Source organism: Heptranchias perlo, unplaced genomic scaffold (genome assembly GCF_035084215.1).
Source record: "Heptranchias perlo isolate sHepPer1 unplaced genomic scaffold, sHepPer1.hap1 HAP1_SCAFFOLD_163, whole genome shotgun sequence".
NCBI lineage: Eukaryota > Metazoa > Chordata > Chondrichthyes > Hexanchiformes > Hexanchidae > Heptranchias > Heptranchias perlo.
In genome coordinates, this window is record NW_027138892.1 from 785475 (window position 1) to 800409 (window position 14935).

At 45.2% G+C, this 14935-nt stretch overlaps 2 protein-coding genes across 2 annotated transcripts; both read right to left on the reverse strand.

Annotated features, from left to right (window-relative positions):
• Positions 1-1120: 1120 nt before the first annotated feature.
• Positions 1121-5579, reverse strand: LOC137309377 (probable G-protein coupled receptor 139). Its single transcript, XM_067977627.1, has 2 exons — positions 5510-5579; positions 1121-2028 (listed from the first exon to the last, which is right to left on the reverse strand). Exons 1-2 carry the CDS (start codon positions 5577-5579, stop codon positions 1121-1123), a joined length of 978 nt encoding a protein of 325 aa, XP_067833728.1.
• A 4821-nt stretch (positions 5580-10400) lies between these two features.
• On the reverse strand, positions 10401-13975 carry LOC137309374 (zona pellucida sperm-binding protein 3-like). The gene is made up of 9 exons (XM_067977622.1): positions 13586-13975; positions 12579-12694; positions 12388-12491; positions 12119-12296; positions 11907-12033; positions 11746-11825; positions 11542-11663; positions 11336-11470; positions 10401-11249 (listed from the first exon to the last, which is right to left on the reverse strand). The coding sequence occupies exons 1-9, from the start codon at positions 13874-13876 to the stop codon at positions 11131-11133; spliced, it is 1272 nt and encodes a 423-aa protein (XP_067833723.1). The 5' UTR covers positions 13877-13975; the 3' UTR covers positions 10401-11130.
• Positions 13976-14935: the final 960 nt, after the last annotated feature.

Sequence of the window (14935 nt, forward strand, 5' to 3'; positions counted from 1 at the left end):
TATTGAGAGGATAGAGAAGAGAGCAATCAGAATGATTGAGCGGGTGGAAGGATTGAATTATGTTGAGTGATTATGTAAATTGTGCATGTTCTCACTGGAAACGGGAATGTTTAGAGGTGATACTATTGCTGTTTTTAGGTTTCTAAATCGACTGGATAATGTAGACTGTGACAAAATATTTCACCATGTCCAGAAGAGTAGAACCAGAGGAGACGGCCTGCACTTGAAGCCAGGTAAATTCAAAACTAAGCTCCATAAAGAATATTTCACTGAGCAAGTGGTCACTCTATAGAACAGGTTCCCCAGGGAGGTGGTGAAAGCAGTTCATATTGAATCATTCAAATGCAAATTAGATAGAATCTTACAGAAAATAACATTTCTCATTTCAGTATCTGAGTAATTTGAGACATGACATTTGGTAAGTGTCACATGTTTGGGAGGAACAGGTGCCTTTGGGCCTATGGTTCCCAATGCTCTCGATGACTGGGGGATTCCTGGCCTCGTGTCTGGGTCTGTTGTGGATTCATTGATAGAGATTGATTGCAACGATTAGTCAACAACCCCATTGTCGTTGTATCATGTGACTAACCGGATAGTGGAAGGCGAGCTGGATGGACCTTGGTCTTTTTTCCATCCAGCAATTCTTATGTTTATGGACACACGAGTGTGGCTGTGGGGCGGTGCCCAGTGAGTGGAGAACAATGGGTGGGCACAGTGTGTGCTGCCATTTCAGAGAGTATACTATCCTCAAAATCCAAACCATTCCCAGGGGGGATATTGAAGTCCCTTCATTAAACAGTTAAACTTGATATCCAACAACAGATCAGAGCTCGGACTCTGTCTCCCACATGAATGTGGAGATACTCGAGGGCCCTCGGGGCTGGTGGGAATGCACCAGGCCTGAGTCAGCACCGACAAGAGAACTGGAAACTAACAGAACAGGAAACAACACTGAATTGTGCAATGATGTAGTTTTCCTTATACTTTCGTAAATTTACAGTGGGAAAGGATCTCAGAGTGAGTGACTGTGTATCTGAGAGGGCAGGCAGTGTGTGAGAGGAACGAGAGGTGTACAGGATGGAATATAAGGAGCAATTGAGGCTGGATTTTACTATTTTCATTATTTAAATAATTTAACAATTAGAGTCAGTGGATATTTCACCACATTCTTTAACTCGTCTCTGAATTTACTCTGGGTCCCTGCAGAAATAAACGGGTTTAGGCAGGAACTCAAAAGCTGAAACATAAATCCGCTTTCCTCCAGAATAAAATTTGAATCATCGAAATTGGAACCTGAGAAATAACTAACGTTCGCAATTCGCACATAGAGGAAAGTTATAAGAAACAACAACCATAACAGGATGAGACTGCCCGAGATACAGAAGAGCAAAACGATGGATTTCCTCCGGTTCTCCATCTCTGGGTCACTCTGATTCTCAACGTTGCTGCGGACCTGGAGTCTTCTGCGGATTCTAATGGCCGCTAAAATGTGTCTGACGGTCTGAGCATTGAGCAATAAAATCACAATGAATGGGAGACAAGGGGTTAAAATGCGGTGAATCCAGTCAAATGCAGCCCATGCGGGTGAGGTGTAAAATATTAACTTGATGTTGCAGAACCAGGGTATGTTGTTAATTGTATACAAAGGTTCATATATAAAATACCAGAATGTATTTTTTAAACAGCTCAGGACACAGACCGTTCCGATAACCACAGCCGCCGTTTTCTCGGTGCAATATTTTGTTTTCAGCTTCTGACAACAAATGGCTACAAATCGATCAAAGGTGAACACGACCGTGACCCAGACAGAACTGTCTCTGATTGCATAAATTAACACAAAACTGAGAGAACAGACCGGAGTGATGGACAGGAAACTGAATGGGAAATAAATACCAACAATGCGGTTTAATATCACAGCCGTGATAATGACCAGGAGATCCGTCACCGCCATGGACACCAGGTAGGAAGTGATACATCTGGAGAGACCGCACCTTCCTCGGGACAGGATCACAATCACCGCCAAGTTAGCTGTAAGAGAGAAGGAGAGAGACAGAGCATGTGTACGTGTGTGAGAGAGAACAGGAGCGTTAATGATCCGACTCCCAGCAAAATAATCCAATTGACAGGATTCTGTGTGAAACTTATAGCTTTGACACTTGATCCTGAGTTGAAAACCGATCTTTACCCTCTGGACACCTGTATCTGTGCTAAAATAATCATCCGCATTGAAATCAGACAGGCCAAAGACTTCAGAATGTAAATTAATGTAATAAAACATAATGGGAACAAGAAACCCATTAAAACCAATGCGGGAACGTCAAATAGACAAGAACAGAAACAAATCTTAAAGAATCAGTAAAATGGTTAATAATAAATGCGAAGATTAGGTGACAAGAAGATAAACGTTTACCGAAGATTTTTAAGAGAATAAACAATATAAGAATTGACAATGAAACTGGAAACAACCAATAAAATACAAAAAACTTGCATTTAAAACCGACCATGTCCTGTCGGAGCCCAAATCGCTCCCATCCGATGAAACCATGGAATCATAGAAAGTTACGGCACAGAAGGAGGCCGTTCGGCCCATCGTGTTCGTGCCGGCTGAAAAAGAGCTATCCAGCTTTGTCCCCCTTTCCAGCACTCGGTCCGTAGCCCTGTGGGTTACAGCACTTCAAGTGCACATCCAAGGACTTTTTAAATGAGTTGAGGGTTTCTGCCTCTCCCACCCTTTCAGGCACTGAGTTCCACACCCCCATCACCCTCTGGGTGAAAAAAAAATTCTCCTCAGCTCCCGTCTAGCCCTTCTACCAATTACTTATAATCCAAGCTGTCGAATTATTCACTGTTGGAAAATTCAGCAGTCAACTTGTACAAGAAGATCCCCAAAGAGCGGAGGGTGAACTGACAATTGATGTTTTCAGAATTTGCGGAGGAAATGTTGGCGAGGACACAGTGATAACTCCCAGCTCTTCTGATAATAGTCACCTGGAATCGTCAATGTCCAGCAGAGAACAAGGTCTCATTCAGAGAAAGGTCCTCCCTACAATGCAGTGCTCCCTCAGTAATGCACTGCGCTGTCAGGATAAATAATAGACTTAGTCCGAAAGTAGATATTGAATTTACAACTTTGTGGCTCAGGTACGAGAGTTACCACCAGTTATGCTGCCTCATTCAATGTGGAGAAAAGAGTGAAGAGGGGAACAGTCCGGGTCATTGGCAGGTGCAAGGAGCGGAACGAACCCCCGGACTCAGCAGCGGTCACTGTAGAACCGTCAGCAGCAGCTGATGTGGAAGAGCAGCGTCAAACTGAACCAGTGAATGGAGTCAGAGACTGGAAACACAAACACAGCGCGGTCTGAGTTTGGAGCAAATCCAGATTCATTCATAAAACGGACACTTGTTACATTGTTTATATTTTTGTCAATAATTAGCTGCCCAATAATGTCCCTTCAATCAAGTCAGTTATTAAATTCAGTCGGGAATTATTTAATCACTGAATAATCTGAATCGATAAAGCACTTGTTGATATTACTCCGTGCTGCAAATAATTATCAAAACGATGACAAGTAAATGAATCATTTAATAAACCCAGTCAGTAATGAATAAATCCAGAGATTAAATTCAACCAGCACCTTCACGATTATACAGTTATGTCTGTAATTGGTTGAATTATTAATAAATCCAATCAGTGTTACATATTTTTGATTTAATTTGCTTTAATTAATGTAGCCGTAACTATCAATGAACCATCCCGTATTGGTGCCTGGAATGCTGGCATCAAACGCAGAGAATTTTCACCCTGATGTTGCTGTTTAGCGGATCGCCAGCGGTTCCACTTCTTATTCATCTGTAGAGGCTCCGATATATCTTCAGGGGCAACTTCACAATTAGAGTGGAAATGCCCTGAGTAAAAAGGAATGGTCACGGTACCCGAGGGTTGAGAGCGTCTGTCGAACCGAACCCCACCACCAGTCAGTCTGCAGCAAGGAACAAAATAATTTCCGACATATCTTATAATAACGTGATAATACCATTCACAACACAACGGCAGCAATACAATATATTCTCTGATATAACAGAGTACACCTTCCACAGTGCAGCACCAATAAACACAACATAACTACATATACACCGGAATAACAGTGGGATAATTCACCCACAGTAATAATGTTCATAACACAATAGAACTACATCTACACGGTGAGAACAGTGTGACAATTCACTTACAATAACACAATAGACCTACATGTACACCATGATAACAGATGAAAACATTGTCTTCCGTCCCGCCACAAACTCCATTCCCTCGCCATCGACTCCATCCCTGTTCCTGGCCATTTTCTGAGGCCGAACCAGACTGTTCACAACCTCGGCGTCCTTTTTGACTCTGAGTGGAGTTTCGGACCCCATATCCTCTCCACCACCAAGATCACCTCCTTCCACCTCTGTAACTACTGTTCTCCGCCCCTGCCTCAGCTCATCTGCTGCTGAAACCTTCATCCATGCTGTTGTGACCTCTAAACTCGACTATTCCAATGCTCTCCTGGCTGGCCTCCTGCCTTGCACCCTCCGTAAACTTGAGCGCATCCAAAATTTTGCTGCTCGGATCATAACTCGCAACAAGTCATGTTCACCCATCACCCCTGGGCTCACTGATCTACATTGGCTCCCTTTCCAACAACGCCTCCATTTTAAAATTTTTATCCTTGTGCTCAAATACTCAGCCTCACTCCTCCCTATCTCTGTAGCCTCCTCCAGCCCTCCAATCCTCCGAGATCTCTGCACTCCTCCAATTATGGCCTCTTGTGACCCTCCATTGGCGGACGTGCCTTCAGCTGTCTCGGCCCTAAACCTCTCCGCCTCTCCACCTCTCTCTCTTCCTTTAAGACGCTCCTTAAAACCTAACTTCTTGACCAAGCTTTTGGTCATTTGTTTTAATATCTCCCGATGCGGTTCTGTGTCAAACTGTATTTGATAACGGTCCTATGAAGCGCCTTGGTTCGTTTTACTACATTAAAGGCGCTATATAAATGCAAATTATTGCTGTTGGTGATAATTCGCCCACAGTAACAGGGCCAATAACACATCAGGTAGAAATACTAGTAAAGCCGAGAAGTGTACAGTTAAAGGGGAGAAACGATACCGTTAAAGCAGAGAAATGATACCGTTTAAGGCGAGAAATTATACCATTGAAGGGGAGAAATTACACTGGTAAAGAGCAGAAATGATATCGTTAAAGATGACACATAAAAGGCAGAAATTATACTGAAAAACGGGAGAAATTACACAGTCACAGAGGAGAAGTGATAGTAAAAGTGGCGAATTTATACATTTAAAGGGGAGAGATTACACTATTAAAGGGGAGAAATATTGGTCATGGGGATAAATTATATCATTAAAGGGGAGAAATTATACAATTAAAAGGGAGAAACGATACCAGTAAACAAGAGCAGTGATACAGTTAAACAACGATTTCCATAACTAATAATTAACTACAATACTTTACCTGGAACACTGATAGCTGCAAGGATGGGATAATAAATGGCAAATAATAGTCCTTTAGGTGAACCGTGCATTTCTATAAAAAGCTCTGCTCTACATTCAAGGGTTGACACATTTATACCTGATGTCAGCCTCCAGGGAGACAATTCGGTGCTTTGGTCTTTTATATTAATTACAGTAATTGATACAAACAGATTAGTGCAGCCGTTGCCAGGCTCGTGTTTTTGTTTTGATGAAATGTATGATCCCGATTACATTCCTTCAGAAAAGATAATGAAAAGCTTGACAGGCAGTTACCATTGGTGAGGGTGAGCCTTGTACACGAGGAAGACCCCGGGTTTAAACACCTCTTAATGCTGAATTAACAGATCTCAGCACAAGGTATAACTGATCAGAGACACTCTCCTTCTGCAACCGGAAAACGCAGCCAATTTCTCGATCCTGGCCGTACACCCACTTTAACCCACATCTCTGCGTATTATGTGGACAGGTCCAGTTCAGCACGGTTACATTCAGTGTGGAACGTGCCCAATTCAGCCCGAGCCATGTGCATTAACTCTACCTCCACTACCTGTGTGTGGTCAGGATACTTGTCCGACATCCAATCTTGGATGAGCCGCAATTTCCTCCAGTTTAACATTGCGAAGACTGAAGCCATCGTGTTCAGCCCCGCCACCAACGCGTATCCTCACCACCATTTCTATTCCCCTCCCAGCTACTTTCACAGGCTGTATGGAGCTTTGGTCAGACCCCATCTGGAGTACTGCATTCAGTTTTGGGCACCACATCCTCGGAATGATGTGTTGGCCTTGGAGGTGGTGCAATGCAGATTCACGATAATGATACCCGGGCTGAGAGGGTTAAGTTATGAGGGCAGGTTGCATAAACGTGGCTTGTATTGCGTTGATATAGAAGTTTGAGGGGTGATCTAATTGAGGTGTTTAAAATGTTAAAATTATTTGATAGATTAGATTGAGAATCAATTTCCTCTGATGGCGGAATGAAGAACGAGGAGACACAATTTTATAAATTAGTGCTCAGCCATTCGAACAGATTCGGATGTGACGCCAAATGGTAATCAATGTCTTCTTTTTTAATAGTCAAATCAAACATGTGAAAGTATCCAATATTATAAGACAGTAATAATAGAGTGAAGTCACTTATCATACAGATATTAAAACAATATCACATCGTTTGGTCTCTGGGCAGAGTTTGTAATTAAGTTGGCGGTGTAATCCTCTCAAGTCTTCTGACAGTTTCGAAGTCTTTTTACAGCTTGGTCGATCTCTGGACAGAGGTTCTAGTCTTCTGACAGCTGGGTGAACTTCGCTAATTGCTCTGCACCGTCCTCTACCCTGAGCTCAAAAGATGTTGGGTTTTTAAAGCTCCGTGGCAGGAGCCTCACAACATATACGGCGTTCTTATTCATAAAACTCTTCTAGATTTATGAAGTTATTTGACCACAAAATATAATGTTGCCAGCTTGACCCATCCGTTCACAAAATCCTCCGAAGGAAACTTTTTTTTAAACAGAATTTAAGTGGTCAGCTTAACTCATCTTGTCACGAAATCCTCTGCAAAATGGTTTCTCACAGAGGCCAAGTGACCACTGATTGCTCCTCATACATCGAGCTGCCTGCCCGCATCGTGTTCGTATCACCATCCCTGCTGCTTTTCCTGAGTCATTGTCCATAGCTGCCTTGCCTTACAATGGAAATGGTCAAGGTCAGTTTTTTTTTATTCGGTCATCGAATGTGGGCGTCGCTGGCGAGGCCGGCATTTATTGCCCATCCCTAATTGCCCTCGAGAAGGTGGTGGTGAGCCGCCTTCTTGAACCGCTGCAGTCCGTGTGGTGAAGGTTCTCCCACAGTGCTGTTAGGAAGGGAGTTCCAGGATTTTGACCCAGCGACAATGAAGGAACGGCGATATATTTCCAAGTCGGGATGGTGTGTGACTTGGAAGGGAACGTGCAGGTGGTGTTGTTCCCATGTGCCTGCTGCCCTTGTCATTCTAGGTGGTAGAGGTCGCGGATTTGGGAGGTGCTGTCAAAGAAGCCTTGGCGAGTTGCTGCAGTGCATCCTGTGGATGGTACACACTGCAGCCACTGTGCACCGCTGGTGAAGGGAGTGAATGTTCAGGGTGGTGGATGGGGTGCCAATCAAGCAGGCTGCTTTGTCCTGGATGGTGTCGAGCTTCTTGAGTGTTTTTGGAGCTGCACTCATCCAGGCAAGTGGAGGGTATTCCATCACACTCCTGATTTGTGCCTTGTAGATGGTGGAAAGGTTTTGGGAGTCAGAACGTGAGTCACTCGCCGCAGAACACCCAGCCTCTGACCTGCTCTTGTAGCCACAGTATTTGTATGGCTGGTCCAGTTAAGTTTCTGGTCAATGGTGACCCCCAGGATGTTGATGGTGGGGCTTCGGTGATGGTAATGACGTTGAATGGCAAGGGGAGGTGGTTAGACTCTCTCTTATTGGTGATGTTCATTGCCTGGCACTTGTCTGGCACGAGTGTTACTTGCCACTTATCAGCCCAAGACTGGATGTTGTCCAGGTCTTGCTGCATGCGGGCTCGGACTGCTTCATTATTTGAGGGGTTGCGAATGGAACTGAACACTGTGCAATCATCAGCGAACATCCCCATTTCTGACCTTATGATAGAGGGAAGGTCATTGATGAAGCAGCTGAAAATGGTTGGGCCTAGGACACTGCCCTGAGGAACTCCTGCAGCAATGTCCTGGGGCTGAAATGATTTGTCTACAACAACCACTACCATCTTCTTTTGTTCTCGGTATGACTCCAGCCACTGGAGAGTTTTCCCCGATTCCCATTGACTTCAATTTTACTAGGGCTCCTTGGTGCCACACTTGGTCAAATGCTGCCTTAATGTCAAGTGCAGTTATTCTCACCTCACCTCAGGAATTCAGCTCTTTTGTCCATGTTTGGACCAAGGCTGCAATGAGGCCTGGAGCCGAGTGGTCCTGGCGGAACCCAAACTGAGCATTGATGAGCAGGTTATTGGTGAGTAAGTGCCGCTTGATAGCACTGTCGACGACACCTTCCATCACTTTGCTGATGATTGAGAGTAGACTAATGGGGCAGTAATTGGCTGGATTGGATTTATCCTGAGACTGTGACCCCTGGTTTTGGGCTCCTCAGCCATTGGGAACATCCTCCCTGCATCTAGTCTGTCCAGTCCTGTTCGAATTTTATATGTTTCACTGAGATCACCTCTCATTATTCTAAACTCGAGTGAATACAGGTCTAGTCAACCCAATCTCTCCTCATAAGTCAGTCCTGCCATCCCAGGAATCAGTCCAGTAAAACTTTGTTGCACTTCCTCCTGGCAAGGACTTCATTCCTCAGATAAGGAGACTAAAACTGCACACAATACTCCAGATGTGGTCTCACCAAGGCCCTGCATAACTGCAGTAAAACATCCCTGCTCCTATACTCAAATCCTCTTGCAATGAAGGCCAACATACCATTCGCCTTCCGAACTGCTTGCTGTACCTGAATGCTCGCTTTCAGCGACTGGTGTGCAAAGACACCCAGGTTTCGTTGCACCTCCCCTTTTCCCAATCTATCACCATTCAGATAATAATCTGATTTTACAACCAAAGTGAATAACTTCACATTTAACCACGTTATACTGCATCTGCCATGTTTTTGCCCACTCACCCAACTTATATCAATCATATTGGAACCTCTTTGCATCCTCCTCACAGCTCACATTTCACCCCAGCTTTGGGTCGTGCACAGGGAACTTGGAACAGAGGAACATTAAAGTGGACGAGGAGCAAGAGGAAAGTCACCTGTTTCTGTCCTGTAAGATCCTAAGCTTCATTGAGAATGAATTCATGAAGCATTTCTACATGGTATTTTTTGCAACATTGTAAAATAGCCCAAAGTAGTTCTCTTGCCCAGTATATCCAGTTTGTAAAATCTCCCTGAAATATTTACATGTAAATCAAACAGTCAGAAGAGGGTAGGATGGACATACACTACACTTGAATGTATTGTCATCTATTGGGTTTAAAGTTTCCGAACACTATTTGTCAATAGTGTGAGGAAGCTCAGAGTGAAAGTGAGGAGGGGCCGTCTGACTGCAGTTTCCACTGGAAGAAAATTCACCTTCAGTGTGTACAGTGAGCAGAAATGAATTGCTATTGTTAAAAGTTCCCACTAACTTATTGTTATTCTACTTTAACAGAATGAGCCTGGATCTGCTATGTTTAAACACTAAACTTCAGTGATTATAGCTTAAGTAAAATATTACTATGATTTGATTTAAATGGAGGCGTGGTTTCCACCTGCCAAAGAATGTTGCCTGAAGCGAGGGTGTTTGCTGCTAACATCCTGTTTAATAGACCCCCTGAATGTCTGATTTACCAAAAAGAAAGCCAGCTTTGTAAATTTAAACATTCTCATTAATCGGAAGAACATTTTATGAACAAATTTCAGTATTTCATTAGGCAAGGGTGGCCCAGATATGGATTGTACCCAATTCACTGTAAAGTTATGAAAACCACAGCCAGTTTAGCGACCAGGGGACATAACCTTAAAGTTAGAATTAGGACTTTCAGGAGTGAAGTGAAGAGACACTTCGACACGCAAAGAGTGGGAGAAGTTAGGAACATTCTTCCACAAATGGCAGTTGATGCTAGCTCAATTGTTAAATCTATTATCTCAGATTAAAATTGTGACCCAAAAGGTAAGGGATATGACGAAGGCAGGTATATGGAGTTATGTCATAGATCAACCATGATCTCTTTGAATGGTGGACCAGGATCGAGGGGCTAAATGACCTTCTCCTGTTCCTATGATCACTCTTCAAATACAGTGAATGATAATAATGTCAATAGTTCATCCTATTTTCAAATTGCAATAAAATCTTCAGGACCTGTCGTGAGGGGAAGCTGAAGATGAGAAACTTCTGTCTGCTCACAAGAAGACAGGTGAAATTCAAATCCAACAGAGTTAAGTCACAACCTCTGGGCTCCCCATCCCTCGCCCTCTCACTGTGCCTGTACCCAATAGGCACATCATTGCCCCCTGTGTACATTAACCTTTACACTGAGCATTTGAAATCTACCTGGAGCCCCACCCCCACTAAACAAGAATCTTCACATCAGGGGCAGGGATCTTCAATCTTGGAAGAGAGTTCCAAGTCCACCGACTCTCAATCCGATTGGTGTTTGGACAATTAGCTCCAAAAGGGAGAGTTTAACTGGAGTTTTGAGCCCGTGTGGGGATTCGAGTTATCAATGGCTGCGGAGCACCAAGGGAGAGATTGGGCCGTCAACCAGCCGGCACCAGTCCCTCAGGCCAGTCCCACTGTTCCTTCAGAGCTCATTGACCTGCACAATGAGGGCCTGGCAAGCCTTCACCCATTGCTGCAGCCATCCCTGGACTGGGCCTGGATACATTATTACCAGCCAGTCTGCCACGACTTACATGGACCCATTAAAAACAATTTCACGAACAGGAGGAACTGTGGAGGAGTGTGGAGTGTTACGAACAGTATTGAGCACTCATTGCATGCTGATTGGAGCCAGATAATGAAAAATGAGCAACCAGCCATTAGAAGATACCAGTAGTCACTGCTTTATTGGTCATTTGATAACTAGTTGAACTGGGTTTGCTTGTGTTTCCTGTACAGGAACAAGGCGATCAAAGAAGCAGAGATCAGAGAGACAGCGGTCACAGTCAGGGCCAAAATCAGGACCACCTCAGACTCCACACCTAAAAAATAGAACAAGAAACCAAAGGTCAGAGTGAGTGAAGGAAATACTGAGGGGAAAATGGAAACCAGCAGTCAGCCAACTCACCACCCGGAGACCTCTGCTGCATCCTTTGCTCAACCTCATTAAGGGGCTCAATTGCCAGGTCTGTCACATCAGGATCCAGAATGACTAGGGGTCCAAGTAAGGCCTCAGCCTCCCACTTCAATTCAGCATCACTCTCTGCAATATCAAACATTCCAGTTAGAGAGGGTAAAGGGTGACCTCCAACATATAGAGGATCAATGTCCTACCAGGTCCAGATACAAGATCCCTCCTTCCTCTGGAATCAAGTCGGAATTCCCTCGTGGCACTGCAGTTACCCAGATGACAACAGGCACACACGTCATTGTTGGATTCTTCCAATGGGGTCCAGCTAAACCAGAGAATCCGTTTATCAACCAGGTTGTCCATCACCCTTTAATACAACACATCCCTGAGCAAGAGAGGGAACTTACATATTCTGGAAAGTACAAGCTTTGTTCATGGAATCTCTCCGATCCACTGCAGCTACTTTCAGGTGACAGGTGATGAAAATCTGAGGGACACATTCAATACAAGTTGTTGTTTAGTGACCTCCTCCCAACATGGGGAACCCCAATGTTTGGCTTCCTCTTACCAAGGAACGGTCATCTCCAAAAAAGCGGAACGCATCCAGGTCAAACTGGAGTTTGTCCAGCTCACGTTCACCTCTTGGCAACACAAAGGTTGAAAAGGAGTCCTCAGCTTTGCTGTCCAGGAGGCAACTGAAGATAGATTAAAAAAGGGACAAAGTGAATTTAGTGAACCCATTGAGACATAACCAGCTGGAGAAAGCAGAGAGCTCCTTACCCATGGTAGTCAATGATGTTGTATCTTGGGGTGGAATCCTTGTCTGGGCTCAATGTAGCTGCACAGCTGTCAATGTAGAGCTTCAAGGGCATGTGGTTGGTCATTGAAACAGAGGCCTCAATGTGAATGAGGTCACCCAGGTAGTAGACAGTCGAGGTGCGCTCTGTAAGCCAGTCATCTGAAGTACAAGAGGACAAGGGTTGGAGACAGTGGGTGAAACTCCCAGTGGGAGACCACAGAAAAGCACTCCCCATCCACCCATCACATACCGTTCATAAGACGCAGTGAGAATGACAGAAGCCCTTCTCCAGACTTGGTAGAGCTGAATGGGATCCAGGTGGGCTTGATAGGGTCACTGCTCACATTGCGCTTCCTGGAAGGACAGGAGTGTAATTTCAGGACAACTTCAGAGAACTGCACCTGCTGTAGACCTTATTTGCCACAGAGTAAAGTTTCTTACCTAAAATAATGGCACTCAATGGGAATGATAGCTCCATTCGTTCTCACAATGACAGATCCATGAGCATTTGGGGTGTGGTTCAGGTGGGTGGTGTAGACCAGGAAATCTCCAGCCATCTGAAAGACATCAGGTTAAGGAATGAAGAGCTGGTCTCATTGGACAAAAGCTATTTCTGGTCATTTTCCTGCCCTGTTAAGCAGCAGTTTGAGGGGTTTGAGCTGTTCCTCAATGACACATGATTGAAGCAGCTCCACCATTGGTTGAAGTTGCCTCGAGCAGCCTCTGTTGCTCTGCTCAGTCCACTTTCTATCATAGGGGACTTCAGGCCTGCAGTCAGAAACCCTGAAATGATTGGCACTGCCAGATTTGATGAGCATTCTTTCCCATATAGAATAGAGCTTTCACCTTAAGGGGCTTCAAGTTAACCCTGATATGGAGCACAAAACATCACTTAAATCTCATCTGTGTCCGTGGAATCAAGGGGATTGGCAGGAGAAATAACCAAAAGTGGAGTTCCCCTTTAATACATTGTATCCCAATTATTATTCCACTTGTTTCATTTTTCAAGAGAAGTCTCAACAGGAACTTCCACATTGAACATTCATTGACCACAAGTTGAGGCAACAGGCCTGAATATCCACGAGAAGGCAAGGAAAAGATAAATCAATTGAGGCACAAAAGAACAGACTGGTTTGGAAGAATGTCGGTAAAGGTTCAAGGTCAATAGAATTGAATCTCAGAGCTAGAGAGTAGTAATGACCCATTTAAGAAAGATGCAGTCCCTCAGTGACAAGTTGAAGTTCTTTTTAAATATAAAGCTGAGATTAACAGGTCAATATAAAGTAGTTGTTTCACACAGGGTGATATTTAACAGTGGGCAAGAATTTATACACAGATTTCATTCAGGGATCTCCTCAGTGGCTGGAGTTTCAGCCGACGTTAATGAATTCAGAGTGGGCAGTAAACGACACAGTGAAATTGGAGCAAGAATTGAGGAATCACATTACCTGCAATCTGCTGCCACATTCATGGAGCCCATAGTCAAAGAGGACAGTGTGGTTCTGAGAGTGGATCCCAGTTGGCCGACAACCTGCTGTCCCTAGGGTGAGGTCAGTAGCTTTAATCAGGTGCCTGGTTCCAAATAAATCCATGTCGACCCTCACCAGCAGGTTCTGCTCTCCACACTGCACCATCACAGTCTGCAGTGGAGACAGACTTCTCCCCTCAGACACACTGAAATGGGAACCAAAGGGAGAGGGACTCTCTGGGGCACAGGGGTGGGTTTTACTCTTCTCCATGGAAATCTCTGGCCTCTAAACTGTTCCCAAATATCAGAGCAACAAACCACTCCAACGAACACCAGCACCGAGAACAAAGCTCTCACTACAAAATCCCCCATGATACCAAACAACTCAACTATTCTTTTACCCACCAACCAACACCTTTTATACACTGCAGTCACCTGACTCCAATTCAATGAGTCGCTGTTGTGATACGATTGGATGTCTTTCAGACTGATCATGGAAGCAATCATGATCATCCTGACTGAACTTCCCAGCCTGTGAGGAGAGTGCTGGGGCCGGTCGGTATTGGCGAGCCACTTGCCGGCCAATCGAGTGTGGCCCTGCGGAAGTGCTGCAAGCAGGTGCAGAGCACAGAGGAGAGGAGAGCCATCGAGAGGGAAGGAGGGAGAAAGAAAGAAGGAGGCGAAAAACATCAGGCAGCTGCGAGGGGTGTGCTGCTGCTGCTGCTGTCAGCCTCAAACAGCAGGAAGAGGAGGTCGGCGGCGATCGGGGTGGCCGACTGAAGGTAGGGGGAGGTAAGAAGATCTTTTTCGACCAGGGGATTCCGCCCCCAAGTGTCTGGCCCGGGACAGCTGGAGCTGCCTGGGTGAAGTTACTTTTCTTTTGTTTCCATCCTTGGAGGACTGAGCCGAGGCAGCTTCGGCTGTCTAGGGTAAGACATCTCCTCCCCACTGCCCACCAGAAGGAAGAAGGTGCAGCCCCGCCCCTCTTCGACCCACTTCAGCGGCAGCCCACCCCTGCGGACTCTCTCCTTTCTCTGGGCGCCATCCCTCCCTCACTTGCTCTCCTGCTCTTGTGAGCTATACCTTTTAAGACATAAACATCGGACAAAGGAGCCCCTCTCCCAAATTAATATTGGCAGACGTGGGAGAGGCGGTTATCCCGACGTCCATTAAGGCCGTCTCCATCCATCGGCCTGAGACTATGGCGTCACCATCTTCGCCGGTGCCGGGACCCAGCAGGACGTATGCGGGAGTTGCCGCGGCGGCCGCTCCTGCTGTTTCTGCCGCTCCTGCTGGGCCGGCGCCGTTTCGCCTCTTGACGAGGAAGAAT